The sequence below is a fragment of the Aspergillus ibericus genome (genome assembly GCF_003184845.1).
Source record: "Aspergillus ibericus CBS 121593 unplaced genomic scaffold BO80scaffold_16, whole genome shotgun sequence".
Classification (NCBI taxonomy): Eukaryota; Fungi; Ascomycota; class Eurotiomycetes; order Eurotiales; family Aspergillaceae; genus Aspergillus; species Aspergillus ibericus.
In genome coordinates this window covers 76,163-100,315 of record NW_020292114.1, presented here as the reverse complement: position 1 = coordinate 100,315, position 24,153 = coordinate 76,163, and the positions used below count along the sequence as shown (strand labels likewise).

At 53.3% G+C, this 24,153-nt stretch overlaps 9 protein-coding genes across 9 annotated transcripts; 6 read left to right on the top strand and 3 right to left on the bottom strand.

The window, feature by feature from the left end:
- Window positions 1-658: 658 nt before the first annotated feature.
- On the bottom strand, window positions 659-3,677 carry BO80DRAFT_405312 (putative phosphoketolase). Its single transcript, XM_025717713.1, has 8 exons — window positions 3,358-3,677; window positions 3,232-3,306; window positions 2,941-3,175; window positions 2,742-2,894; window positions 2,385-2,694; window positions 1,714-2,334; window positions 829-1,654; window positions 659-772 (listed from the first exon to the last, which is right to left on the bottom strand). The coding sequence occupies exons 1-8, from the start codon at window positions 3,518-3,520 to the stop codon at window positions 735-737; spliced, it is 2,421 nt and encodes an 806-aa protein (XP_025575942.1). The 5' UTR covers window positions 3,521-3,677; the 3' UTR covers window positions 659-734.
- BO80DRAFT_424448 (putative acetate kinase) lies at window positions 3,457-5,743 on the top strand. Its single transcript, XM_025719292.1, has 6 exons — window positions 3,457-4,313; window positions 4,364-4,678; window positions 4,730-4,792; window positions 4,838-4,910; window positions 4,975-5,349; window positions 5,417-5,743. Exons 1-6 carry the CDS (start codon window positions 3,934-3,936, stop codon window positions 5,471-5,473), a joined length of 1,263 nt encoding a protein of 420 aa, XP_025575941.1. The 5' UTR covers window positions 3,457-3,933; the 3' UTR covers window positions 5,474-5,743.
- Window positions 5,744-13,898: 8,155 nt separating this feature from the next.
- On the top strand, window positions 13,899-14,433 carry BO80DRAFT_444308 (uncharacterized protein; the record flags this gene model as incomplete). Its single annotated transcript, XM_025721421.1, has 2 exons — window positions 13,899-13,995; window positions 14,213-14,433. The coding sequence occupies 2 exons, from the start codon at window positions 13,899-13,901 to the stop codon at window positions 14,431-14,433; spliced, it is 318 nt and encodes a 105-aa protein (XP_025575940.1).
- An 869-nt stretch (window positions 14,434-15,302) lies between these two features.
- On the top strand, window positions 15,303-16,277 carry BO80DRAFT_52409 (uncharacterized protein). Its single transcript, XM_025724566.1, has 2 exons — window positions 15,303-16,113; window positions 16,217-16,277. The coding sequence occupies exon 1, from the start codon at window positions 15,415-15,417 to the stop codon at window positions 15,943-15,945; it is 531 nt and encodes a 176-aa protein (XP_025575939.1). The 5' UTR covers window positions 15,303-15,414; the 3' UTR covers window positions 15,946-16,113; window positions 16,217-16,277.
- Window positions 15,645-17,431, top strand: BO80DRAFT_52386 (Rab family GTPase). Its single transcript, XM_025724565.1, has 4 exons — window positions 15,645-15,773; window positions 15,876-16,113; window positions 16,217-16,280; window positions 16,409-17,431. The coding sequence occupies exons 2-4, from the start codon at window positions 16,030-16,032 to the stop codon at window positions 17,047-17,049; spliced, it is 789 nt and encodes a 262-aa protein (XP_025575938.1). The 5' UTR covers window positions 15,645-15,773; window positions 15,876-16,029; the 3' UTR covers window positions 17,050-17,431.
- Window positions 17,432-17,599: 168 nt separating this feature from the next.
- Window positions 17,600-18,740, top strand: BO80DRAFT_424446 (40S ribosomal protein eS7). The gene is made up of 3 exons (XM_025719291.1): window positions 17,600-17,813; window positions 18,086-18,168; window positions 18,252-18,740. The coding sequence occupies exons 1-3, from the start codon at window positions 17,658-17,660 to the stop codon at window positions 18,613-18,615; spliced, it is 603 nt and encodes a 200-aa protein (XP_025575937.1). The 5' UTR covers window positions 17,600-17,657; the 3' UTR covers window positions 18,616-18,740.
- Window positions 18,741-19,355: 615 nt separating this feature from the next.
- BO80DRAFT_405301 (putative dynactin Arp1 p62 subunit RO2) lies at window positions 19,356-21,707 on the bottom strand. Its single transcript, XM_025717712.1, has 3 exons — window positions 21,620-21,707; window positions 21,188-21,563; window positions 19,356-21,130 (listed from the first exon to the last, which is right to left on the bottom strand). Exons 2-3 carry the CDS (start codon window positions 21,529-21,531, stop codon window positions 19,438-19,440), a joined length of 2,037 nt encoding a protein of 678 aa, XP_025575936.1. The 5' UTR covers window positions 21,532-21,563; window positions 21,620-21,707; the 3' UTR covers window positions 19,356-19,437.
- A 163-nt stretch (window positions 21,708-21,870) lies between these two features.
- On the top strand, window positions 21,871-23,033 carry BO80DRAFT_501555 (uncharacterized protein; the record flags this gene model as incomplete). Its single annotated transcript, XM_025724289.1, has 2 exons — window positions 21,871-22,131; window positions 22,203-23,033. 2 exons carry the CDS (start codon window positions 21,871-21,873, stop codon window positions 23,031-23,033), a joined length of 1,092 nt encoding a protein of 363 aa, XP_025575935.1.
- On the bottom strand, window positions 22,987-24,150 carry BO80DRAFT_424444 (actin-related protein 2/3 complex subunit 5 family protein). Its single transcript, XM_025719290.1, has 3 exons — window positions 24,062-24,150; window positions 23,540-23,927; window positions 22,987-23,448 (listed from the first exon to the last, which is right to left on the bottom strand). The coding sequence occupies exons 2-3, from the start codon at window positions 23,896-23,898 to the stop codon at window positions 23,238-23,240; spliced, it is 570 nt and encodes a 189-aa protein (XP_025575934.1). The 5' UTR covers window positions 23,899-23,927; window positions 24,062-24,150; the 3' UTR covers window positions 22,987-23,237.
- Window positions 24,151-24,153: the final 3 nt, after the last annotated feature.

The window sequence follows — 24,153 nt, the reverse complement described above, 5'->3', positions numbered from 1 at the left end:
GTCTTGCCTGATGCCGGTGGCTCCGAGCAGGACTCGCTACGTCCAAGACTGTAGGATCACCACCACGTCGAGGATCGCCCTTCCCGTACGGCCGTAAGGTCTTGCTTCATGTTCCTGATAGGGCCGCTACCCAGGCAGCGTCGCGAGATTGTTCCAGGTTGGTTGTCGCGTCACAGCTGGACGGGCCATGCCATGCAAGCCAAGAGCTGGTCGGCGTAGGTGGACCCCGGGCCTCCGTTCGCGAGCAGCAGATTGCAGCAATAAAGCATAAATATGGTTCCTGGGCGGGGTCGGGATAGGGAAGCTCCGATGCTATGTGGTAAGCATAACTAGAAGCTATTCCTCTGAAGTGTGAAGGAAACTGGTGGGCGTCGTCGTCATCTGTCGGCGCGGGCCAGAGGAGCGGAGAAGACAAGCGATGGAAGAACGTCCATGACCCCGCCTGCGCCTCAGGCAGCGACCATCACTCAGCCTCCCCTTCAAGGCCGCCACCGCAAGGTTCGCTGTTCTTGGGAAAGCTTCAGGCCCAGCCCGTTCTTGGCGATCCTAGCCGCCCTCCATCGGCGGATCTCTATATCAAATGCCTACGGCCGCTGGTGGTGGCTAATGTTGCCGCTTACTCGACATTGCAAACACGGAGGTGGAACAATTATAGCTTGGGATTCTGGTCTATCTCTAATCATGGGTCATTCTTTTCAATGTGCCCCCATGCTGGGATCTGTTGCCTACTCGCCTCAATCGAACGAGGGCGTGTCATATGTATCGTCGGGGTCTGTGCACCGTCAGCATGAGGTAGACTCGACTCGTTAGGGGGTGGTGGATTCTCACCTTTGCGGTTGTCGATAATGTATTTGCGTGTCTCCACGATATTGTGATTCAACTCGGTCACCAGCTCCTGCTGGCGCACTTGAACCCTCTCATTCCGCCGCGACGCTCCAATCACCGCAGCCTGCGCCACGTGGAACCGTGACACCTGGTTCACCAGCATCATGTCGAATGGCGTCGTCGTGCTTCCTTCCTCCATGTACCCTGCCACCGTCACCCGATCCAGGCGGGGTCGCCCAAAGAGCAGGCCTTTCAGCTCAGTCGGGTATCCGTGGTAGTTGAAGTGGATTGGCCGGTCCGTGCCAAACAGGCTGTCGAAAGCATCCGTGGTCAGAGCATGGGGATGCAGTCCGTGGTTCTCAAGAATCATCAAGTCCGTCACATTGACCACCCGCACCCGGAGCTCTGGACAACGCTTGCGGAGGATGGCCGCCGCGTAGATGACTTCGAACATCACCTCTACGCCAATTCCCACCAGCACGACATCCGGGTCCAGCCCGCCGTCGGTGCTGCAGAATTTCCAGACCGATGCACCGGCTCTGCAGTGGTTCTCGGCCTCTTCGGGGGTCAGATACACAGGTGTCGGCTGTTTTGCCCCGACCATGAGGTTGATGTAGTTCTTGGACTTGAGGCAGTGATGCACCGTGGACAAGAAAGTGTTGGCATCAGGGGGCAGATACACGCGGGCGGCGGTGGGCTTCAGTTTGAGCACGGCACCGATGAAAGATGGATTTTGGTGAGAGAATCCGTTGTGTTCCTGACGAGCCCATGTGCTCGTTTCAATGTAGTTGATGCTGCTGACCGGTTTGTGCCAGGTCGTCTCTTGAGCCTATTGCAGCCTCGTTAGTCTTTGGCCACGTACAATGGTCAGTGCATGGTAGAACGTACCATCTTGTTGAATTTGGCATATTGCACCATCATGGTGTGGATAATCCCCAAGAAGCTTTCGTAAGATGGGAATATGCCCACACGACCAGTCAATGTATATCCCTGCATGAAGCCCTGACACAAGTGCTCACTGAGCACTTCAATGACACGACCGCCTTTTGCGTTCGAGAACTGGTCCCACTGGAAGTTCCGTCCAGTGTGTGCAAGAGCTGCGTCTAGCTTGTTGCTTTCCAGTTCATCTGGCGAGAACAGTCGGACGGTGTGGGGATTTTGGGTAAAGACCTGGTCAATGAACTTTCCGATGGTCTTCATAGCGCTCTGCTGGGTGCCTTTTTCCACGCCAAATCCTCGCCAGTCCGGGAGATCGGGTGCCACATATCCCTTGTAGCCCTCTGCACGCTGACCCAGCTTCTTATGGTCATCCGCAGGAATCACAGACTTGATATCGTCGATGATGTCTCCCGATTCGGTGAAAAGCTCGTGGGGGGCATACGAGGACAGCCATTTCTGCAGAGCTTGAAGCTCCTCCTTATCTTTCTTTGCGTTGGGAAGAGGAACCTGATGCGAATGGAAAGACCCCTCGATGAATGAACCGTGTAGCTCTTTGGGCCCGGACCAACCCTTCAAACAGTTAGCTCGAATCAAATCCCGTGTAGGTACCATCGCCATACCTTTGGTGTGCGCAAAACGAGCATTGGCCACCTCGGCTTCATGATCGGTTTGCCAGAGCGCGCTGCTTTTTGAATTTTGTGGATCTCCCCAATCGCCCACAGCATAGAGTTGTGGAGATCTGCATCGATATCCTCCAGGTCCTCGACAATGCGCACCTGGTAGCCATACCCTGTGAACAAAGTGACCAGCTCTTTGTTGTCCATGCAACCGAAGATAGTGCGCTCGCTGATCTTGAAGCCGTTGACGTGGAGAATCGGTAGGACGGCACCTGATTCTGCAGGGTCAATGTATTTGATTGCATGCCAGGACCTGGCTCTGTCAGCACGCGTTGTGGGTGGACATCGTGAGGCACTTACGTCGCGGTCGGGCCAGTCTCTGCTTCTCCGTCACCAACCACGCAACTGACGATCAAATTCGGGTTGTCCATCACAGCACCAAAAGAGACAGCCAACGCGTAGCCTAGTTCACCACCTTCGTGGATCGCACCCGGGGTTTCCGCATTGATATGACTGGGAGGGTCAGCTTGGCTTCAGGTCGGTTCAATGGCGATCAAACCTTGGTAGTCCAGCGCTTGTGCTGAAAGTTGAGATGAGTTGATGAAGACCATCCATGTCTCGTGAGTACTGGGGGTAGAATTTCCCCAAAGAGCCCTCAAGCCACAGGGCAGCCAGCATGGCTGGTGCGCCGTGTCCCGGTCCAACCACATATAGCATGTCTAGGTTTTGTTTTCTGATGAGATAGTTCAAATGGGAGTATACGAGGATCAGTCCAGGACATGTGCCCCAATGGCCTGTGAGGTGTGAGCGGGCCTGCATCGGGGCGTCTGAGGCGGTCGAATATACTAACCAAGAAGCCTGGGCTTGATGTCCTCGTGTTTTAGGTTCTGTTTCAGCAGCACATTATCCTGGAGGAAGATCATGGCTGCAGTGTGTTAGCGAAAACTAACTAGACGATTGAGGAGGATCATCTCACCAGCCGCGATGTACGCCGCTGCGCGACGGAACTTCAGCAGGCCATCGTAGTCAGGCTTCTCCAAAGCCGTCTCCTGCAACTTGACCTGCAATTGCTCGACAAGATCCGGAATATGCGATGGCTCGGCCTTGGGATTTGGCCTGTCAATAATTTCCCCAGGCATGGTGAGCTGATCCTGAGATCAATTGATCAACTAATATATGTACGATGATAAGTATCAGGGTCCGTCCGAGATTTCAGGGTCTGTAATTGATCTGGCTAGTGACCACACGTGGGAACAAGGAAATAAATATCCCCCTGTTACAGCGGTTTGAGAGGAAAAAGTGCAGCATTGAATGAAGTGAAATAAAGTGGTAGTAGTAATAGTAGTTGGCGGGATCGGTGCATCATACGTCACAGCCGGGAATCGCAGTGACATCACCCGCCCTCGCAACCGGGAACTGTCACTTCCAATTCAATCACCAACCTCCAGGATCAAGGTGCGACAAAGACTAATGCACATATATACAGGTCGCGCAGCCCTTTGATAATCAGACAGCCAGTCGCTGTGTTCCCGCTTCCAATTGCCCCTCCACGATGACGCGCAAGTCCATTCTCTCCGTCAATGCCGGCTCCTCTTCGGTGAAGCTTACATTCTATACCTTCGAGAAGACTCCCAAAGTGATTGCTGCAGCTCAGGTCTCCGGCATCACCGCTCCCCCAGCAAAACTGAAATACTCTAGTGGCTCTACGCAACACAACGAGGAGCTCAAGGAGAGCCTTAACACCCCACAAGATGCCTTCAAGTTCCTGCTCCAACGCTGCATCTCGGATCCCGAGCTTTCCGAAGTCGCCAGTACCGATGATCTAGCATATATCTGCCACCGGGTAGTTCATGGCGGAGATTACGAGACATCTGTGGTGATCACGGACGAATCCTACAACCATCTCGAGAAGCTGGAAGATCTAGCTCCATTGTGCGTGAGAACTACATACCATCCAAACGCGATCGCTTCTGACGACACAGGCACAACTACTCCGCGCTGGAAATTATTCGTCATTGCAGGAAGGAGACTCCGTCCGTCAAGAGCATCACCTTCTTCGACTCGGCTTTCCACCAGACCCTGCCTGAGCATGTGAAGACCTACCCGATCGACCAGAAGACAGCCAAGGCGAACGGACTCCGGAAATATGGTTTCCACGGCATCAGCTACTCGTTCATTCTCCGATCGGTGGCTGAGTTTCTCAGCAAACCCATTGAGCAGACTAGTATTATCACAATGCACATTGGAAGTGGTGCTTCTGTCTGCGCGATCAAGGATGGACAATCCGTTGATACCACGTAAGGACTGCAACTCTACCAACGATCCCACCGATACTGACACACGCGCAGAATGGGACTCACGCCTGTAGCCGGACTACCAGGCGCCACACGAAGCGGCGACATTGACCCATCGTAAGGCATCCTAGATACCCATTCAGCCAGAGACTAACCTCCCAGTCTCGTATTCCACTACACCAGCGAAGCAGGCAAGCTCAGCCCGGCCAGCACCAAAGAGATGCACATCAGCACGGTACGTCCACCTCGAATCACCTCACATCCCATACCTTCAGAAAACACCCCCTAACCCACATTAGGCGGAAGAAATCCTGAACAAGAAATCCGGCTGGAAAGCCCTAACCGGCACCACCGATTTCGCCCAAATCGCTGTTGAAAACCCACCCACAAAGAACCACCAACTCGCCTTCGATATCGTCGTCGACCGCATCGTCGGCTACATTGGCAATTACTTCGTGAAGCTCGACGGACGCGTCGACGCCTTGGTCTTCGCCGGCGGCATCGGCGAGAAGAGTGCCCTGCTTCGGAAAGCCGTTACAGAAAAGTGTCGATGTCTGGGCTATGTGGTGGAGACAGACAAGAACGAGAAGGGGGCAGGTGATGGAGAGACCGTGGTGGATATCTCGAAAGAGTCCAAGGGTCCACGGGTATTAATCTGTCAAACGGACGAACAGGTGGGATTCCTCCGGCTCCCCTACACCATTTATTTCTGGGATATACATACTAACGACGGACACCTAGTTCGAAATGGCCTACGGTTGTATCAACAAATACGGCGAGACAGAGTCCAAAACCTAGAATACGACCCTTCTCGCTCCTCACCAACTACTCTGTATCTACCACAAACATAGCATAATGATCACATCACCTCACATCCGAAGCACGCAACCCCAAACAACCTTCCATACCCCTCCATCTCCAATGTATCACTGTCACCCATCCTACCACGTAGTACTCCATACTTATGTGGTACTCGATATATCCCACCTCTCTAAATATAGCCCAGATATGCATGTATGTATGTATGTATGTATGTATGTATGTGGAGTCAACCGAGCTTAATTCCCATCCCTATCTCTATCACCAACCCCACCCCAACCGAGCGACAATCAAAGAATGACCGACGACATTCCACACCGGAGCCGAGTCATGACCGGTTCTCCCTATCACATCTATGGGTAAGTGTAAGGAATATGTTAGATACAGGGAGGCCTTTGTACTTTGTAGGTAGTGTTTGGGTTATGTTAGTTTATGTTTGATTTTGGGTTTCAGTCTGGGATCTAGATTCTAGATTCTCGCTTCTAGATACATGATAGTATTTGGATTTGGGTCTGAAAGAGCGATGTACGGAGGACATACTGGCATCCCCATTGGCCAATATCAACCATCTCCTAAGCCGTACTTATCTCCCTGACAAAGAATCAGATAGAGTATGAATCCTGGGGGTATAAGAACTAAGGAAGTGGCTTAACACCACTACTATGTATGGAGGCATGGTTTGGCGTTCTCATTGGTACACGTAACGGGTAGACCCTGTCTAGACCGCTGTCGATGCTATAAATGTTGTGTTTGGTTTGATTTGAGTTGATTTGAGTGCTACCAGGCGATAAGCAGCTGTCATGTCAGACCAACTCATACTTGGTTCTCTCACATGACAGATTAAGCTTAAGGAGGTCTTTGTCTTGATTCCTGACACTGGGATACGGATGCTGATGCTGATACAGTGATGAGGTGATTCAGTTGCCACTGATCGTCGGCCGAATACGTCCGGTCTGGATGGTTCTGTTTTATGTTTTGTTTTGTTTTGTTTTGTTTTGTTTTGTTTTGGGTTTTAGGTCCCTTTGGTTAGGGGCGAGTGGTTTGCACTGAGGAAGGGAGAAGTTAATCAGTGGCAAGAATGTGCTATGTAAATCAGTAGAATGCAAATGCAATAAAATAAGATTGACAATAAATGAAGTCCGTTGATGCTCATTGGCTATCTTGATTTCGCGCTCCTTGCTTTTGGCGATGATTCGCCTCGGTGGCTAGGAGGCGTGCCCGTGGGTGAGGGATTTGCGAGATGGCGCCGATGTCAGATAGGAGATAGGAATTAGGAATTCCATGGAGGTGGTATTCCGTGGTAAGCAATGGTGCCCGCGGAGGTGAACGCCGGCTCCGGCCTGGTACATCGTACTTTTGATAAAGACGATGCACGATTATCGGGGACTCCCATGCAGCTAGAGGCTTGTTTGGGACTGGTCTAGATGGTCCATCCATGTCCTGTGTAAACGGATCTATCGCGCAATGCCCCGGTTAGCACGGATATGGTGGCCATCACTGGAGTGCTGCCATCAAAGAACCCAAATTGGATGAGATGGAGTGCTCCACTGACATCGACTCCCAGCGTCTGCCTATTTTGGGATATGTCGCAAGTGAAAGTGATCTGTAGAGCACCGAGCGCACCCTTCTAGAATTTTCGGTCTGCGATCACGCCTCAGGAGTCCGCCTCGTCTGTGCGGAGATGAATGATCGCTCACTTGCGCATCATCTCCGAGCGCATGGGGCTGACGACGTGATCTATCCATTACTTCATCAGTCAATAGCCGGCCCGACACTGAGGCGACATGAAGATCATCACGCCAAATCGGGACCTGCGTCCAAAGCATTGGCTGGGCCTGTCGTTCAGCGTCCAGACTAACGATGAGGCTGAGGACGGGGCAGGCGATCACGCATCAGCCCGGTGGCGGGAGATAGATAGATGCATATACCATGGCCCAAAAAGGGGAATGGGAGTCTGGTCCGGAACGGGGAAGCGAGATGAGGTTCCAGAGTGGCGGGTGGATGCGTTAGTTGGTGGAGGACTTGATACGTCCACCGGTCAGGGGATAGTGTTGTTTCTAGTTTGGACGGACTACAGAGTCGAGGAAAAAGAAAAGGGCCCGGGGAAGGATTGGCAGGGGAGGCGGGACTTATCAGACGCCTCCATCTTTGTTCGTAATAATAAGCCGGAGCCAAAGGGATGCGCAGGCGATCCGATCAGTTCCCCTTCCGGCTTCCAGAACGCCATCCCGTGGCTGAAAGCCTGAGCGTCTACATAGTAAGAGCCTAAGAATGCCGGCTGCAGTTCCGCGGCTTGGGGCTGGCGATGGTGACTTGGTTTGGGTCGGTGGATCAGGGGCGGGCGAACATCGTTGCCTGGTTAGGGATGACGGGGAACCTGTTTAGGCCGAGTGCCAATTCTTCTGATCGGATCAGTCACTCGCATGGTGAATGACAGGCAGCTTGGAGTTGACTTCCTAGTTGGTGATGATTGATGATTGATGGTTGAGTGTCTGGCCAGGCACGTGCCCATGAAGAAACTCTGCTGTGGCTGAACGAGGAAGTTGCAGAAGGAACCCGACTTCTGTCTCTCCTGAGGACAGTATGCGCATCTAAAACATCTCCAATCCCACTTCTGCACCAAAAGTACGTCCGAACCACCAAACCTGGTGGCATCACCATCACCAATTTAACCATGCAGCCTCCCTGCGTCGGTCGCATATCCTCCCCATTCCGCGTCCCATAATTCTGCAAGGTCGTCCGCCATGGCGAACAGACCTCTTCAGCCTTCCTCGTCCTAGTCCCGGTTGCACAGCAGATCGGTAGATCTTCCATGAAGCCTGTCTCTCTCTCCGGATGGCCACTGGCCCGCGACACACCTCGTTCGTAGCTTAAAACGCTCTGCTGCAGAAACCCAACCCCCCGGGCTCGACACCAACATTGCAGGTCGCATCGAGCCAGGCCGGTCCGACAACCTTGTTTCAACGGGAATCAACGTTGGATTGGGTGGCTAATGCACTCTGCCGAGCGGGCGGATTCAGGCCCGGCTGGATGCTCGGTTTACTTCGGCTTGAGCATTTCGACAAACATGACAGGTCAATTGCTACTGCATCCTATGTACTATATCTCTGCGGGAATTACTTTCCTCTGTTTGGTTCTTGTAAATGATTGATCATGAAACCATTCAGGATTTAACCCAATCATGGGTCTGATCTTACCTATCTCTCTGCAGAGTACGGAGTACCTTGCAAGTTACCATCGGTTCTAACCTGCGACACTCTCCGTACTATCTATCCAATTCAATATATCCCCAACGCCATCCTTCACCTCGGTACGAGATACCTGCCCCAATCAGTACCTATTACCCGAATAATCAACAATCAATCATCAACCCACCATCCGTCTTCTAATTGTATCCCGAAAGGATCCAACCCATCTACGGAGTACATAGTACCTAATTATGCCCAATAAATCCCCACCCAGCACGATAGGGCATCCATCAAAAGTACCCCATCCAGCAAGTATCTACCATCTACCTATAGAATATAGTAGTAATCCCCCTTAGCGTCTGCGGAACCCGGAACTCACCAACGGTTCCCTCCCCTCCCCCTCCCCTTCACCCGTTCCTCCAGTTTCTAGCGCTCTTCTAGCTCTTCCCTGGATTTTTCTTGCCCGACGGGCCCGACCCCGAAGCCAATGATAACTGTTTACTTTTGTTGTGAATGGGGGTCTTGCCGTTTCTCTCAGCTGTTAGTGGGAACCGTTGGAGTGGATAGCTTTGCAAATTTTCTTTCGGAAGGATATTGTTTGGAAATTTGTATACAGAGTAGGTACTATGGTGTGGGTGGGAGCTGGCAATGGTACGATCCGCGTGCGGAACCATGGGTTGAATGGGTTGGTTAGAGTGGTTGCAGGAACCGTTCGGATGGGACTTCTAGAATTGTTCTGGAAGTGGGTGTGTGGAATCGATTGGTGTGGTGTGGTGTGGTGGTGGTTGGGTTGGGTGACGTGACGTGAACCTATCTTTATTTATTTATTTGTTTATTCATGTGGGATTTGTCTTTCTTTGGTTTTACTTGATTCTGAAGGATATGCTAACGATGATGATGATTGTGTGGTAGCTAAAGTAAACAGATAAGTAAGACTACTAATAAAGGTCAGTCACATGCAACAATATACCTATCATGCCATTGGATGGTATCATGTCTCGGAATCTGATGCTATCCCAACCCCGACAACACATCATTCGACCAGAGACGAAAAGGCCAACTATGTCCATCCAATTGATCGCTGCCATTGGCTGCGACCTGAAAGAAGAGCGAAAGTACGGAGGACGGCACCATAGATAAGAATCAGACATCTCAAACCGAGATAAAGCACGTATCACAACTAGCTTCCATCCATCGCTTGGATTGAAACAGTACACACGCGTCCGCGCCAGCCTAGCAAGGAACCCCCATGTTTTGGCGAATCCCGGTACATGCGGCGCTTGGCGCTGTCGGACCTCGTATCGATTGACTTAATGTAAACCCGGGCGTCGTGGTGATCGACGAGACGTCACTCCATTATCCATTAGTTACGGAGTACGGAGTGTTGTAGAAGAGGAAGCACCCACGGAGAAGAGGGTTGGCAACGTGTCGGCAAGTCTAGAATTCCGCGTTGCTTTGCCCCATTGTGGCGAATGTCAGGAATAGCAGTGTAAGAATGATGTAGTGGGATGGAGTGGAGTCGAATAATTTAGTCCATACTGGTACGACAGTCGACAAGCGACAGGGTAATTTGTACTTTCCAGCCACATTTTCGCAAGTGTGCTTACCTGAGGCAGCTAGACGGCTAGAGCAGAGCTAGGAGATGTCACCCCCCAGAATCCCGCGCTGGGGCAGATGTCCAACATCCTATTTTGGACTGGCAAAGTCATCCGGTCCCGGATCCATTGCGCCTATCGTTTGCTATGAGGACTAGGTCTGGTAGTCCGCGATCGTAGGACGGCAGAATGGCGAACTGGCGCGCTGGCTGGGGGTGCTGGCAGCTCCATCCGCGGTCGCGGGGACGAACAGGCAGGGCGAGACGCTAGAAGGACTAGAAGCGCGCGAGAAGAATGCAAGTCGCACATAATACGTAACGGAGGCGGGTAGCGGTGGATTTGCCGGATCATGGATCGTTCTTAGGGGGCCCCACTGCCCCTTTCAGCCAGCCGATTTCCCCGGTGACCAAGGAAAAGAGCGCAGAAGAACCATCTCCAAGACGCGGAAAAGAAGTCCAGAGCCCGCTCGGCGGGAGAAAGAGATGACGGGAACATGAAAAAAGCAAAGACAGCCACAGTGGTCTCCTGCCAGTCGACCTGTATGCCCAGAGGCGCAGCCCAAACGAGCGCCAAAGGTGACAGAAACGGGGGCTAATCTCCCTGTCGCTGACATGAAGCAACCAGGAGAAGGGTGGACCTGGCTAGGGGAGGCCATCGAATCAATAAACAGTGATCGTGGCCGCGATAGTCTCCCGAAACTACCTCCAGGCTAAAGGGCAGCAGGTGACTAACTACCGGACGGAAAGCTTCTGGATTGGTTCTGAACCTGGCTCTCCGTATCCCCGGAGGTGTCCACCCTCCATAGGGTTGAAGCCTGCTGACCCATGTGATTTCTGGTGAAAGGAACAGCTCGTCTCCGTCACCCATTCAGGGACCATCCCCGGGACCTTTGGCAAGCAGGGACTAAGGTACCTGTCTCCCAGCCCAGGATAATTAAAGTCATAGCCGGGGGGCGCTGGACCTGACCTATGATCCTATCAAGCAATTAGATGCGTGATCAAAGTTCGATCTTCTCGATCGTACAGTAGTCGAGCCCGATAGATAAGTGCGGCTATGCAGGTACTCCGGCTCTCCCAGGATGGCTAGCCGCGTTGGGGGCAAGCTCCCGACCAGTCAGCAAGTGAGCTGCCACCATTGGCACCGAATAGATCCAGCCCAAAAATTCAGAGACCCCCGTTTCATCGATGATCAGGAAAAAGAAAGGAAGAAAAAGCAATGAAAGAAAGACAAAAAGCGAAGACGAAAATCCAACCAGCAGCCATCAGCATGGGGTCACCCTGCGCAAAAGCACCACGCATTCATGGAATTTAGGACAAGTAGGGTTTCCGGGAAACAAGTCTCCCCATCCAGGGGCCCCTGACTCTGGGCCTGACCCCCCCAACACCACGCGAGAGAGCATCAAGACAAGCCCCAGCGGATCCATTGGTGCTGGATTCGGATCCATCCGCGGGATCCTTTGAGCGGCTGCCTTTCCCCACCCACCTGCACCAGAGGTGCCCGTCGTGACCGAGAAATCGGTTCTTAGCTTCTGACTGATGTACTCCGTATCTTCCACCAGGAGGTATCGGCAGTGGGACCTCCAAATTTCTTCCTTGGGATTTCCTTTTTCTACATTGGTGTGGTGGACGTGGTGGTGGTCGCCGCCGCGATGGGTGGTGGTGAACTGGGGACTGGTGACTGGGAGTGTGGCTAGATTCCCGACGCCATTACGGATGGATTTACACCGTACAGTACCTTAGCCGGAGTCCCTAGGCTCCTCCTCCGAACTAGGCCATGATCGATGAATTTTTTCAGAAACAGTCTAAGTCACTTCCGTTACGGATTTGACGGCTCTTCCTGTGGTTTCCCTACAATTTCCGAGATGAACCCGTGTCTGGAATCAGCCATCACCGGGAGATTCCCAGCTGACGGAGAGCGGACGGAGCCATTGAGTGACCGGTCGGGAGGGAACAGAACATGAGGCAACTTTCCTACGGGATAGACAAAGAAGCAAAGGGATGGGGGCAAAGAGGGAAAAAAATACCATCCTTAGCCTTAGCTGCGATTCTGTAGGTACTGACTATCCCGGAAAGCCGTCACGACGTTGGTGACTGGGCCCAGAAACCCCTAAGAAAAGAAAAAGAAAGGGGGAAAATGGATCGCACCCACTCTTTCGCCTACCTATGTATGGTACCTTACCTTCGGGACGGGAGAGCCGCCTAGCTATGCTCAAGAGAGCTGTTGCTCGACGATTATTATTACCTACTATGTGTATTTTGTTTTTATTTTTGCCCTCTCGAATTTCCATCTCGCTGGCGCTGTATTACTATGATTCCATTATTGCTCCGTTCATTCTGGCCGCTTTCTAGCCTCTCTTGGGGGAGGGGGGGGGGGTTTTTTGTTGCCCACTTTTTTATTTTTACATGACTTTCCTGGTTAACAGGTACTTGGGAGTTGGTCTATCTAGTATCTAACCTTTATTCTGATTTTTATTTCATTTTTATTTTTATTTTCTAACCTTCCCAGAACTTTAGGTTCTTTTCTGTCCCAGTCCGGTTGGAACAGATCACCCAATCTTAAAAAACCATCCAAAAGAAAATAAAAAAGACCCAGTCCGTCAGAGTGAAGAAGGTCTAGTCAACTAGTATATATCTATGCGATGGGCCCCCTTCAACCATCTGGCTACTAAATTCTTCAATCCATCCATTCCTAAAATCAATTAACCTCGCCCTTCCTCCTCCCAACTCCTCTCTCGTCTGCCTCCCTACGTACTTTCGCCCATTCCCTCCTCGCCCTCCCTCGGCTCTATCCCCGATCCTCCTCGCTGTGACGTTACCAGGCCGCGTTCCATCCTCCCTTGCGATACGTCCAGTCTAGCTTGGTTTTTGTTTTTACCGGATTAGACGGAGCTCACTTCCGTGGCCTCCTTTCCAGGATCACCTCCTTGCGGGCTGCATTAGTCGCCTCCGTGTCCTTGGTCGGTGGTTCTTGATCAGATCTCAGCAATACTATTGCCCTGCACGTCCCTGCGTACTTTTCCCGCGGGTTTGCTACACTCTGGAAACATCCCCAGGGCAGAATAAGAAATAAAAAAAGAAAGGACAGAAAAACCCACCGCAGGAGTGCCTGAGAGAAAAACAAAATAAAAGCGACCTGTCGACTGGGTTCACGGACTCCACCCTTCCTCATTCTTACAAGCCCATTTCTTGTTCTTGGTACTTCGAGACGTCGCATTCCTGCCCTACTCAGATCTACCTACGCTTGCCGCGACCTACATCACCCTGTCTGGTTCCCAACCCAGTGTCAGACTTGTGCGCCTTAATAAGGATCGCACTTCCGATCTCACCTGCAGCTGCAGCAGCATCGATACCGCCTGTTCGCTGCCGGGAATCGTTTGGGTACCTCGCTAGTCGCTACACACGATCTATCAACACGACGCACAGTCGCAATAATAATCGAGCTCGTTTTATTTATTATTGATTTTCTTTTGGGGGGGAGGTGCCGTGTGTTTATTTAATCTTCCTGTGAGTACTCCTTCAAGCTTGAAACACTTCCCTTCAAAACATCCGTCCTCGCCTTCTCTATATCTTCCTACCTTCATTCCATTGCATTCCTTCCAAAATCTCCCTTCGGTATCTGACCATGGCCATTCGCTCAGAATCTGCGATGATATTGCGAGACCTCTCGGCCTTCAACATGGGACGAGGAGCTTACGACACTACCGGGGTCAAGAAGCCGGGTGCACCACCGCCGCCGCCCACGACCCGATGAAACCCTTGAGACATCTGCCAACCACATGCTGCTGTTCTATTGTTCTCTCGAGCGAAAAGTTATTTGTGACTTGCAACTGGCGCATGGCTCCTGGAATTTGACGTGACTGCTATGAAGTCGAGCTTGTACGTTGTTTGGACCCAGCTTTCCCCGGGCTCGGATTCCCAACTAACAGCGAATCACAGTTCCCTGTACCACTACTATTTCCTGCCCTTCCTGCGATTCTTTCCTGGCCGCCTCTGGTTTCGGTTTCTACATCTTTTCTAATCACGCCTTTTCCGTCGTCGACTTGATCATGGAGCGACACGGCCACTACATTCTTCTTCGATCCACCATTTACCTTCATACGCATTTAATCCGCCGACACGAACCAGCTCAGGTCGATGACCTGTTCCACCAAAAGTGATTTGTCGAGCTTTGTTGTTGTTGTTTCTACTTGGTCTGCTTTGATACGGGCGTTTGGTATAGACGGATGGGGTTTTTTGATTTGGGATACATGGATTGATACCAAGACAGACTAGAATTTCCGACCTCGCGGTCAATTACCTCGATCACTTTTTTTTCATCACCTTTTGCTTCATAATACACTGTGTGCTGGACTTGATTCTGGATTCTTCTAATTTTTCTTATTGTTTGTTCCTACCATTTCGTTTGTCTAGCTGGACAATTTGTGTATGTGTTTGCGCGTATGTGTACACTACTGAGAAAAAAAAGCACCATTTTGAGAATGCAAAGTCGGCGTGCCTTTGAAACCCCAGCCTCAGACGGGTCGACAAATCCCCTTGTACACCACTGGATTGACATCCGGACGAGTCACCGAAACGATGACATCTAACCGTGATTGTCTTCAGGGTTGTTTGACGGGAGCCCACAGACGTCTTCAATCTGATTTGCCGGCGGCTAGCATTATCTGGGTGGATCCTGGTCGAGAATCAAGAACTTCGAACGGCTTGCATGTGCTTCTTTTTTGGGCAGCCACCGGGTCTGCACAAATCATGTCGTGCAACGTTGGCTCCGTGACACGACTAGATACCATTGGGGAGGCCTTTCCAACTGTCTGGCGGCGATCAATGGCCGTTGGGGCCCATTGGCACGTCATGCTTGGACGCCATGGCATGCTGTCGGTCTTTGTTGTTTACCCCGTGCCTGCTTGCGACCTATAGATATGCACCTTGGGAAATCCTGGTTGAGTTGGGCTAGATCGCTTGCCTACCAATCATGGGATGAATACTTTGGGGAAAAGATGATCTGTCGCTTTTTTCCGCGATAGTGAGGCCTAACAGTTGGGGGGGTCTGCGTTGGAGCCGGTCGATGGGTATCGACAGCCGGTGTCACGGGGTACTGACGACCATCACGGACAGCGTTGCTTGTTTCAGAAAATGGATGTATGTACTCGGATGGATGTACTTGTCGAGCGGGATACCTCACAATCACCAGACATGAACACCAAACAGCCCTAAACCCCCCAGCCGGTGCCATCTCCGCTAGCCACAATGAATCAGTCGGGTACCTGAGGTGTGATTTTGCCTTGTTCGGCGATGCGGGAACATCCCGTGACTGCCCGCCCGCCCTGGCCGCGCTAACCCAGTCGGGCCTCGCGCCGTCATCTACTCAACCCTCCGCCTCACTGCGCATCTACCTGGGCCGGAGCATCTCTCTCTCGGTCTCGCTCTCTCCTCTCTCATCACCATCTTGTCCACCGCCATTTCGCTTGGTCCTGGTGCGTAGTATCCGTGCCTCTCATTTGTCCGTTTTCTCTCCACGTTCCTGCCGTCACATTACCCCTGCTCTAATCCGGTCCCCCCCTCAAAAGAGTCCCTCGTGTTTCTGGCTTACGTCTTCCTTCAGGCTACCCCGAGCGTTGCCCTCTGTATCGCCCAGCCCGTGCCGCCCTTTGCGAGCTGAAATCATCCTTTAGATTGATTCTCATCCCCCTAGTGTGGGCTTTCCTGCAAGACGACCTGATCGCATACCATTATCGCCTCCGTTGGGCTCTCGAGCCATGTCTGAATCAACTAGCACAAATACCCCCAAGCCGAGTAGCAGCGTCAAGCTGGTACTTTTGGGCGAAGCGGCTGTGGGAAAGGTACGAATGACCTCGGCACTTTCCTTGCTCTGACCTCCGGGTGGTACCTGAGTAACCGGGGGGAGAACTGACCATGAACGCAATGGCTGATGGCTGATGATAGTCCTCGCTGGTGCTGCGATTTGTCAACAACGATTTCCAAGAGAACAAAGAGCCGACCATTGGAGGTAAGCGTCCGATTGTGGCGAATGCGGATCCCCCTGCTTGCTCGGGGGGGGGGGGGGAAATTCTTGCCGTCTGCTGGTGTCCCGCATGTGGCCGTATCTCCGAGGCTGATGTCATTGTTTCTGCCCAGCTGCCTTCCTTACCCAAAAATGTTCCCTGCCTACGCGGACCATCAAGTTCGAAATCTGGGATACCGCCGGTCAGGAGCGCTTCGCCTCGCTCGCTCCCATGTACTACCGTAACGCCCAGGCGGCGCTGGTGGTCTACGATGTCACCAAACCGTCCTCCCTCACCAAGGCGAAACACTGGGTTGCGGAACTTCAGCGACAAGCTAGTCCCGGTATTGTGATCGCCCTGGTCGGCAACAAGCTGGATCTGACAAACGACGGGAACGATGCGGCCGGGGAGACGCCCGCTGAGGCTGAGGGCGAGTCAGCTGCGGCGGAGGGCGACGAAACTGCCGGAGAAACTCAGGAAGGGCAAGATGTCACTTCCGCAGATGCTCGGAAGGTACCTACACGGGAAGCTAGCGCCTACGCGGAGGAAGAGGGTCTGCTGTTCTTCGAAACTAGCGCCAAGACGGGCACGAATGTTGTGGAGGTGTTTACGGCGATTGCCAACGCTATCCCGGAGAGCAGCCTGAAGAGTGGACGAGCAGGTGGTGCTGGCACGGGCCAGACTAGCCTGGGCAGCGGTCGTCCGGCCGAAGACTCGCGAGTCAACCTGGGGGAGCGCGGTCCTGCCACGGCCAAGGAAGGGTGTGCCTGCTAATTTCAGATTGTTTTGCAGCGTTTCATGAGCTTTGGTCGTGCCTTTTGAATCTTTCTTTACTGTTCCGATACAATATCAGGCTGATCACACGGGATTATCCTGCGGCGGACGAATCCGACCGCTCGGATCAGACTGTCTTGCGGCTTGAGCTATCTCATTTCCGGCGTCTCGAGTGTTTTGTTGTGATATTCTCCCTATTCAATTGTTTCCATGACTATGCAGAGTTAATACGGCGAGGAAGGAATGGAGCGTTGTACAGAAGACCGCAGGAGCGGTGCCGGGCATAGTCATAGATCCTTGACAATTCGGATTGCATTACGAGGTTCTGTCGCTGTAGGGAGTGACCGTAATAAGTTCCTGATATGAGATATAGTTGGTGATCAAAAGGGCAGCCGGGTCACGGGACCGGACATCCCCTAACTAGACCCAAAGCGGACTACGGCCGCCCGCTAAGCGAGAGGCCGAGCCTCCGATCCCACAGCCGACCCAAGCGCAAATTGGGGACGTTCAGTGTGAGATCTCCGTTCAACCACCAACCTCGACAACCAACCTCACGACAGAAGGCAGCATCCGCAGCACAGCCAGCTACCCGTCGCTCGTCTGCAATCATGGCTGCTATCAACAAGATCGCCATCAACTCGCCGTCGAGGCAGAACCCCTCCGAGCTGGAGACCGCGATCGCCGGTGCTCTCTTCGACCTCGAGAGCAACACACAGGACCTGAAGGCCACCCTCAGGCCCCTGCAGTTTGTCTCTGCCCGTGAGGTAAGGATTATGGTTTTTTTGTCTGCGTACAGATCAGATGTCGGTTGTGCATGACGAAGGGAGGCGATTTGGATGCGGAATATTGGTGGATGAATTGTGCGGTTATCCAGTATACCAAGGACATACATGTGTGTGTGTGTGTGTGTGTGTGTGTGTGTGTACTTGGTATATGGCATGAGGAGGAACGAATTGGCATTCACCGACACTGATCTGTCGCGCGAACAAAAACATTCGAATTGTGCGCAATTTGATATTGACTACCTATTTCACAGGTCGAGGTCGGCCACGGCAAGAAGGCAGTCATCATCTTCGTCCCTGTCCCTCTCCTCCAGGGCTTCCACAAGATCCAGCAGCGGTACGACTACCCGGAGACCACCCTCCACTCCACCGGACACAATGTGGAGTACATAGGCATGGAGCATACTAACGAAAATCTAGTCTGACCCGTGAGCTCGAGAAGAAGTTCTCCGACCGCCACGTCCTCTTCGTTGCTCAGCGCCGCATCCTGCCCCGCCCCAAGCGCTCCGCCAACTCCCGTTCCAACCAGAAGCAGAAGCGTCCTCGTTCCCGCACCCTGACTGCTGTCCACGACGCCATCCTCACCGACCTCGTCTACCCCGTCGAGATCGTCGGCAAGCGTACCCGCACCAAGGAGGACGGCTCCAAGACCCTCAAGGTCATCCTGGACGAGAAGGAGCGTGGTGGTGTTGACCACCGCCTGGATGCCTACGGCGAGGTCTACCGTCGGTTGACTGGCCGTGCTGTTGTCTTTGAATTCCCCCAGGGTGGTGCCGACTACTAGATCAATTTTTTATTTTTTTTTGTTGACAGTGACAAATGTGACAAGACAAGACAAAATTTGATTTGACCTGATTTTTCACCCTTCCCACCTTACTCTTTTCAATTTTCTTCACCATGGCCCGGGACGTCGACAAGCATACCCCTTCTTCTTCTTCTTCTTAAAATCCTTGATTTTATTATATGCATGTTGATGTCCACCGTCACCTTTGTCGCTCTGTGGTTGAGACAGTGAGGTTCTGGTCAGGTTTCGGTTTCGGTTCGTCTGGGATGGTCTGGTTTGGTCTGGTTCGGTTCGGTTCGGTCAGAAATAGGGTGTATGTATGTGTGTACGCGGGGTTCAAGTGAAATTATGTCGTCCGTCATTGTCACATCCTGTCATTTTTCAACAATCTTTCTCTATGAAGGGATGGAATAAAAAAGGATCATTGTCTGGTAGGATAGGATTAGGGGAAAACAAAAGAAACGAATGTCGAGATATATTTCTTATTTTTCTTCTTCTTTGGTGATGATGGGGGAGGGGGAGGGAGGGGATAGAGAGAGGACAGAGGAGGGGTTTCTACTTTGGACTTTTTTTTTCTCTGGTATGAATGAATTAAAAGCAGATAATACAATATGTGTCATGGTCTATTCTAGTCTCGTTCGATATGTATGTCTATTTGCAGAGATCTCTGTATGCTATCTTATACAGGTGTCAGTATGGGTATGAGTATGTTTTATGTGTAACTATGTATGTATCTACTTCTTTCAAGTAAAACAAGGAAGTAAAATAAGAAAGAAGGTATCACTATCCAATCTACACAACCCAACAAAAACAACATCACAACTACACCACCTCTCTCAGAATCCTCCCCACCCCCAAGACCATCCAATACGCCAATTCCCTCTTCACCGTATCGGAACTCGATCCCCGTCCCACGCCCTGTTCCTGATCAATCTGATTATCCGAGTCCCATTCCATATGCACGAAGACCGGGATCTCCAGGACGTCTTCATCCGGCTGGAGTTGTTGGTTCGGATCGGAGGTTTGGCCGCTCCAGTCTAGGGCTACGCTGCTGTCACTGTCACTGTCGGAGTTGGAGTTCTCTTCGTCGTCGTCGTTGTTGTTGTTGGTTTTGGTGGTGTCTTCTAGTTCATTGGCGGGATATTTCTTCGGGTTCCGTTTGATCCCCCCCGGTAAGGTCCCCGGTACGACTTCCAAGACCACCGTCGTCCAGTTCCGTCCCTTGTCCCACACTTTGCCGGCTTCTGCGACTTTCTCGTAGACCCCGAGGCCGCCGGATCGGGAACCTCGCGGGTCGGAGGTACTGGTGGTGGCGGTGGCAGGGGTCGCGGTGTTGGTGGTGGTGTTGGTGTTGGTTGCTGACGCGCCCTGGAGCGCTTCGTCCCATACGTCGCTGTTGGCGCCAATGTCGAACTGGGGACAGAGGATTGTCACTTTGGAGGCCACGCGACCGGGGGTGACGGAGGGCGTGGCGAGGGTGACGCGGACGGGATCGAACATGTGATTCTTGAGGGTGAGGAGCAGCTGGATGGGTCGCAGCGGGGACAGGGCGTCTAGGTTCGGGTTCGTCGTGGAACCTGGTACCGTGGGGGTCGGTGGAACGGTCACAGCGGGTTGGGGGCCCGGGTTCAGCGGCCGTAACGTCGGCAGGGGAATGTAGCTGAGGGCGATGAGGCGGATGCGGAACCGCGTGGACTGCGGCTTCAGTTCCGGTTTGACGAGGATGTGCTTGCACGACTTGCATCGTTTGGACCGTTTCGTGCGAAGTAGGACAGGGAGCGGGAGGAGGTCGTCTACGAACCGGGCGTCCGGGGATTGAAAGGCCCGTTGTTCCAGGGATGCCAGTCCGTCCCAGCCGCAGTCTGGGGACGCCATGCGGTGGATCAGTGCGTCTTCTGCGTCCGAGGAGGGGACCTTGAGGCCTTCGCCGGGGGTGAGGGCTTCGCGCATGACGGGCGGTTTGGTTTTGGGCTTCTTGTTGGCGCCGCCGTAGAGGCTGCTGAGTCGGGAGGATGAGGTGTAGAGGGACATGATGCGGTTGAGGGCCCCGGGGGAGGAGAATCCGGCTCCAAAGTCCATGCCCAGGGGGTCGGTGGGTGAGGAAGATGTCGCGGAGATTTGGTTCTTGTAGAAGTTCTTGAGGGCGTTGAATCGGGCGTCGGGGTTGAGGGGGGCGCTGGGCTGGTCCAGGGGGTCGTCGGGCTTGCTCTCTCCCGGCGGTAGGAATGCCTCGTCGATGGAAGAGTAGGTGGAGAGAGGGGATTTGAGGTCCCCGAACGTCCGGGACATCTGTCTCGAGCGAGAGGGCGTGGCGTCGGTCATCTTGGACAGTTGGGTGCGAATGTTGGTGGGCTTGTCGAACTTGATGCCGATATCCAGGGTCGACCACATGCAGTATCCGCACGACAGCACCCAGGGGCCTTGTTGGCTGGTGCCGCCGGTCACGACGTTTTCGAGGGTGTTGACTGCCAAGGGAGCGGTGCAGATCGGGCAATTGAAGCAATTGCGAGCGCATCTGAACATCGCATTAGCCATCCCATGCCCGCACACTTTGTGTATTCTGTTAACGTACCGATTCCCCTCACTCCGAACCATGCTACTGGGCGTCTCGAACAGACAGTTCGGACAATACCAGCACACAATCTCCTCCGTTATGCATCGCGGACATTTGATCTGATGGCAGTCCTCGCAGTAGAGCAGCTGTTCCGGGGGGTATAGGGAGAAATTGGCGCGCGGAGACCGAGGGTCGAAGGTCTGTTCATCTTCATCGTCGTCCGGGAGCAGGAGAGGCTTCTTGGGTTTGTCCGGGTTGGATTTCTGCGGCGAGTCTCTCGATCTCCGCTTCTTGGCCGGGTCCGGAACGGGGGTGTTGGCGCAGGGACAGGAGATGAAAGCGTAGGGAAAAGGGCGCGACATGGTGAGGTGATTGGAATATTGTTTATTGCATTCTGGCGCATCTTTCATCAGTCTATAATCAGGACGAACATCAGGGACAGCCTCATACCTAATCATCACCATATCTCATAACAAAAAAAAACCAATCTAAACCCACGCTGGAATCAGCATCCACGCATAACCATAACCCCGTCGAGAAACCCCGCGAAGGTGAACGCGACGTGGCGGGAGAAAATGCGGAGTAACGACTGGATTCTCGCCAGCGGCCGACGTCACGTTCCGCCATCGACCGCCGCAACTTTTTCCTCGCTCGACCTCCCCACCTTCAGACTACCCAATTCACCCTCCAAAGATATCATCATGTCTTTGGCCCGTATACTCCGGCCAGCGGTGCGCTCTCCACGCCTCTACACCCCACGCACACCCACCTACACAGCATCCTCATCATGCCCGTCACGACGAACCTACGCCAGCCAAACGCCCGGCAACCCCGTCATGGAAGTCTTCAACCGGAAAACCAAGCACCTGCAAAAGGACCGCGCCGCGCGAAATATCGAAGAGAGTCGCAAGACCGATTACATCAAGGACGAAGTTGCCACGCGACTCTGTGAGCGATTGCTGGTACACCCCCAATTCCACCCCCCATCCACTCATCTACCTCCATATCAGCATCATATACTGACTGAGGATAGGACATCAAACGAACCTTCCCCCAAGTCCTCGACCTCGGCGCCAACAGCTGCAATATCGCGCGAGCCCTCACGATGCCGGACCCCGACCCCGACGCTCCCACCGGAAGCTCCCCCCCCCTCAGCACACGCATCTCCCACCTGACCTGCATCGACACCTCGGAGGCCCTCCTGCACCGCGACGCCGACGAGCCCTTCAACTCCCAAATGTCACTCACCCGACAAGTCGTCCCCAATCTCGAATCGCTCCCCTTCGCCGAAAACTCCTTCGACGCGGTCCTCTCCTCGCTCTCCATCCACTGGATCAACGACCTCCCCTCCCTCCTGGCACAAGTCAACTCGATCCTGAAACCCGATTGTCCGTTCATCGCGGCCATGTTCGGCGGGGATACGTTATTCGAGCTCCGGACGTCGTTGCAGTTAGCGGATCTGGAGAGACGCGGGGGCGTGAGTCCGCATGTGTCGCCGTTAGCGGATGTCAAGGATGTCGGCGGGTTGTTGAATAAGGCCGGGTTTAAGATGTTGACGGTCGATGTGGAGGATATTGTGGTTGAGTATCCGGATACGTTTGCCCTGATGCAGGATTTGCAGGCGATGGGGGAGAATAATGCGATTTTGCATCGCGAGTTGGGGCCTCTCTCGAGGGAGGTGCTCTTGGCGAATGAGGCCATTTATCGCCAGTTGCATATGCAGGAGGGGGATCGCGGGGTGCCCGCGACGTTTCGGTTGATTTATATGATTGGGTGGAAGGAGGGGGAGGGACAGGCGCAGCCGTTGGAGAGGGGGAGTGGACAGTTGAATTTGAAGGATTTGTTGGGCGGTGGTTCGTTCTGATGCTACAGTGGCCTGCTGAGATCATAAAGGTTATGTATGATAGTGTGTATAATATGGACGGGAAAGACATCTAAGGATATCATCCTGACGCGACAGGAAGAGTACAGAACAGAACATACACCACCACCTACAAAGATTTTAACAGAGCGCAATCGAGGATCCAAGGAAGAAAGAAGAAGAAGAAGAAGAAGAAGAAGAAGAAGACTAAACCGTCCTCCGATCCGTCATGACCCTAACAATCGACCCCGTCCCCGCAACCTCGACCAACTTCTCATGCCAATTCAACAACACACTCATCTGCTGCCCACCACCGCCCTCACCCAAATTCCGGGCCTGAATCTGCGAGAACCCCGTACTCTGCGGCGACACGGACTTGGAGCTACCACTTGACCCTGGGGCCGCCATACCTTTGTACCTGTAGCCCCCACATTAGCACCATCCATCACCCCCCCCCCCCCCCCCCCCCCCCATTCCCCACAAGAAAAGAAGAAGAGAGGCCAACATACAAATACTTCATCAAACAATCCGCACGATCGGACCCGCCCTCACCAACACACACCCCCTCAAGGACACGACTCATCTCCCCCTGCCGAATGCCCTGCAAGACATCGATGACGGTCGCCAAATGGACCTCCTTTGCGCGGTCGTCGCCGCCCAGCGGCGCCGTGTCGAGGACGTACCGGAGGGCGCCTTCAGCGTCGCCGCCGCGGAGGAGCTGACGGACTTGGGTTGCGGTGGAGGCGGCGTCGCTGGAGGTGGTTGGGGCGGGGAGCGTGGAAGGGAGGAGCGTGTCCATGGGGAAGTTGATCGAGGACTCGGGGTCCAGGATGTCGGTGTTGATGGTGCGGTAGTTGAGTTGGGCCATGTTGCTAGGTGTTGGTGTGTGGAGGTGGTCTGGGGAGGAGGGGGAGAGGTTAGTTGGGGGATTTGCAGTATGGTTGTGGGTGGAGGGATGATGGAGAGGGAGCTGGGTTGGTGGTAGGAGGCAGGCCGCGGGGAAAGGAGATGACGGAGGTGGCCGGACGTACTTGGTATGGTTGTGGACACGGTGGCGGATGGGTGGGATTGATGAAGATAGACGAGAGGCGCAGTGGTGGTTCGTATGACTGCGGTGAATTGA

Coding starts and splice junctions, on each gene's coding strand:
- BO80DRAFT_52409 (XM_025724566.1), top strand. CDS start 15,415: ATGTACTCGGATGGATGTACTTGTCGAGCGGGATACCTCACAATCACC.
- BO80DRAFT_424444 (XM_025719290.1), bottom strand. CDS start 23,898: ATGGCCCAACTCAACTACCGCACCATCAACACCGACATCCTGGACCCC. Junction 23,449..23,539: donor GATTGTTTGATGAAGTATTT/GTATGTTGGCCT, acceptor TGGGGGCTACAG/GTACAAAGGTATGGCGGCCC.
- BO80DRAFT_52386 (XM_025724565.1), top strand. CDS start 16,030: ATGTCTGAATCAACTAGCACAAATACCCCCAAGCCGAGTAGCAGCGTC. Junction 16,114..16,216: donor GCGAAGCGGCTGTGGGAAAG/GTACGAATGACC, acceptor GGCTGATGATAG/TCCTCGCTGGTGCTGCGATT. Junction 16,281..16,408: donor CAAAGAGCCGACCATTGGAG/GTAAGCGTCCGA, acceptor GTTTCTGCCCAG/CTGCCTTCCTTACCCAAAAA.
- BO80DRAFT_424446 (XM_025719291.1), top strand. CDS start 17,658: ATGGCTGCTATCAACAAGATCGCCATCAACTCGCCGTCGAGGCAGAAC. Junction 17,814..18,085: donor AGTTTGTCTCTGCCCGTGAG/GTAAGGATTATG, acceptor CCTATTTCACAG/GTCGAGGTCGGCCACGGCAA. Junction 18,169..18,251: donor TTCCACAAGATCCAGCAGCG/GTACGACTACCC, acceptor ACGAAAATCTAG/TCTGACCCGTGAGCTCGAGA.
- BO80DRAFT_405301 (XM_025717712.1), bottom strand. CDS start 21,531: ATGTCGCGCCCTTTTCCCTACGCTTTCATCTCCTGTCCCTGCGCCAAC. Junction 21,131..21,187: donor GTTCGGAGTGAGGGGAATCG/GTACGTTAACAG, acceptor TGCGATGTTCAG/ATGCGCTCGCAATTGCTTCA.
- BO80DRAFT_424448 (XM_025719292.1), top strand. CDS start 3,934: ATGACGCGCAAGTCCATTCTCTCCGTCAATGCCGGCTCCTCTTCGGTG. Junction 4,314..4,363: donor CTGGAAGATCTAGCTCCATT/GTGCGTGAGAAC, acceptor CTGACGACACAG/GCACAACTACTCCGCGCTGG. Junction 4,679..4,729: donor GGACAATCCGTTGATACCAC/GTAAGGACTGCA, acceptor ACACACGCGCAG/AATGGGACTCACGCCTGTAG.
- BO80DRAFT_405312 (XM_025717713.1), bottom strand. CDS start 3,520: ATGCCTGGGGAAATTATTGACAGGCCAAATCCCAAGGCCGAGCCATCG. Junction 3,176..3,231: donor CATCAAGCCCAGGCTTCTTG/GTTAGTATATTC, acceptor CACACCTCACAG/GCCATTGGGGCACATGTCCT. Junction 1,655..1,713: donor ATGCCAAATTCAACAAGATG/GTACGTTCTACC, acceptor AGGCTGCAATAG/GCTCAAGAGACGACCTGGCA.